Raw genomic sequence first — 1,728 nt, 5'->3', positions numbered from 1 at the left:
CTGTAAATAATGTTAAGGAATTGTCAAAACTTGCTTTATTCTTATATTTATGTAATAAACGCAGAAATGAGATATTTAAACTAAGCGATTAATACAATAAACTAATTTGTTCTCTCTCTCTCTCTCTCTCTCTATCATAAATATGTGTAAATATTTGTATATTGTATATTATTTGTATATGTATGTTTGTAAACATTATGTATATGTTCTATTCTGATGAGCCTTTAGGCTCAAGGAAAATAAAGAATTTGAATTTGTTTATATATTAAAGGATTACATGATTTAGCTAGTGAATGTTTATATATTACAGGGTTACATGAGTTAGCTAGCGATTATTTATATTTTACAGGATTACATGATTTAGCCAGTGAATGTTTATATATTACAGGATTATATGAGTTAGCTAGTGATTGTTTTGTTTATATTTTACAGGATTAAATGAGTTAGCTATTGAATGTTTATATATTACAGGATTAAATGAGTTAGCTAGTGATTGTTTATATTTATAGGATTACATGAGTTAGCTAGTGATTGTTTATATTTTACAGGATTACATGATTTAGCCAGTGAATGTTTATATATTATAGGATTATATGAGTTAGCTAGTGAATGTTTATATATTACAGAATTACATGAGTTAGCTAGTGAATGTTAGTATTTTACAGGATTATATGAGTTAGCTAGTGATTGTTTATATATTACAGGATCACACGAGTTAGCTAGTGAATGTTTATATTTTACAGGATTACATGATTTAGCCAGTGAATGTTTATATATTACAGGATTATATGAGTTAGCTAGTGATTGTTTATATTTTACAGGATTAAATGAGTTAGCTAGTCAATGTTCATATATTACAGGATTATATGAGTTAGCTAGTGAATGTTTATATATTACAGGATTATATGAGTTAGCTAGTGATTGTTTATATTTTACAGGATTACATGAGTAAGCTAGTGATTGTTTATAGTTTACAGGTCTACATGATTTAGCCATTGAATGTTTATATATTAAAGGATTACATGATATAGCTAGTGATTGTTTATATTTTACAGGATTACATGAGTTAGCTAGTAAATGTTTATATTTTACAGGTTTACATGATTTAGCCAGTGAATGTTTATAAATTAAAGGATTACATGATTTAGCCAGTGAATGTTTATATGTTACAGGATCACATGAGTTAGCTTTTAATGGTTTATATATTACAGGATCACATGAGTTAGCTAGTAATTGTTTATATCTTGCAGGATAACATGATTTAGCCAGTGAATGTTTATATATTAAAGGATTACATGATTTAGCTAGTGAATGTTTATATATTAAAGGATTACATGAGTTAGCTAGTGATTGTTTATATTTTACAGGATTGCATGAGTTAGCTAGTGATTGTTTATATTTTACAGGATTACATGATTTAGCCAGTGAATGTTTATATATTACAGGATTATATGAGTTAGCTAGTGATTGTTTATATGTTGCAGGATTATATGATTTAGCTATTGAATGTTTATATATTACAGGATTAAATGAGTTAGCTAGTGATTGTTTATATTTATAGGATTAAATGAGTTAGCTAGTGATTGTTTATATATTACAGGATTACATGATTTAGCCAGTGAATGTTTATATGTTATTGGTTGTGAACAGAATCTGAAATCAGATATGTTATTAGTAGCTTGTGCTAAAGGTTTTTACTTAGTAAGTTGTGAAATAGATAACATTCAG

The 1,728-nt window shown here is 26.7% G+C and overlaps 1 protein-coding gene across 1 annotated transcript; it reads right to left on the bottom strand.

The window, feature by feature from the left end:
- Positions 1–840: 840 nt before the first annotated feature.
- On the bottom strand, positions 841–1,413 carry LOTGIDRAFT_147407 (hypothetical protein; the record flags this gene model as incomplete). Its single annotated transcript, XM_009055465.1, has 1 exon — positions 841–1,413. A coding segment is annotated over one exon (573 nt), but the record flags the coding sequence as incomplete, so codon positions are not given.
- Positions 1,414–1,728: the final 315 nt, after the last annotated feature.

The sequence above is a fragment of the Lottia gigantea genome (genome assembly GCF_000327385.1).
Source record: "Lottia gigantea unplaced genomic scaffold LOTGIsca_2422, whole genome shotgun sequence".
Taxonomy (NCBI): domain Eukaryota; kingdom Metazoa; phylum Mollusca; class Gastropoda; family Lottiidae; genus Lottia; species Lottia gigantea.
This window is presented reverse-complemented; position numbering and strand designations above follow the sequence as displayed.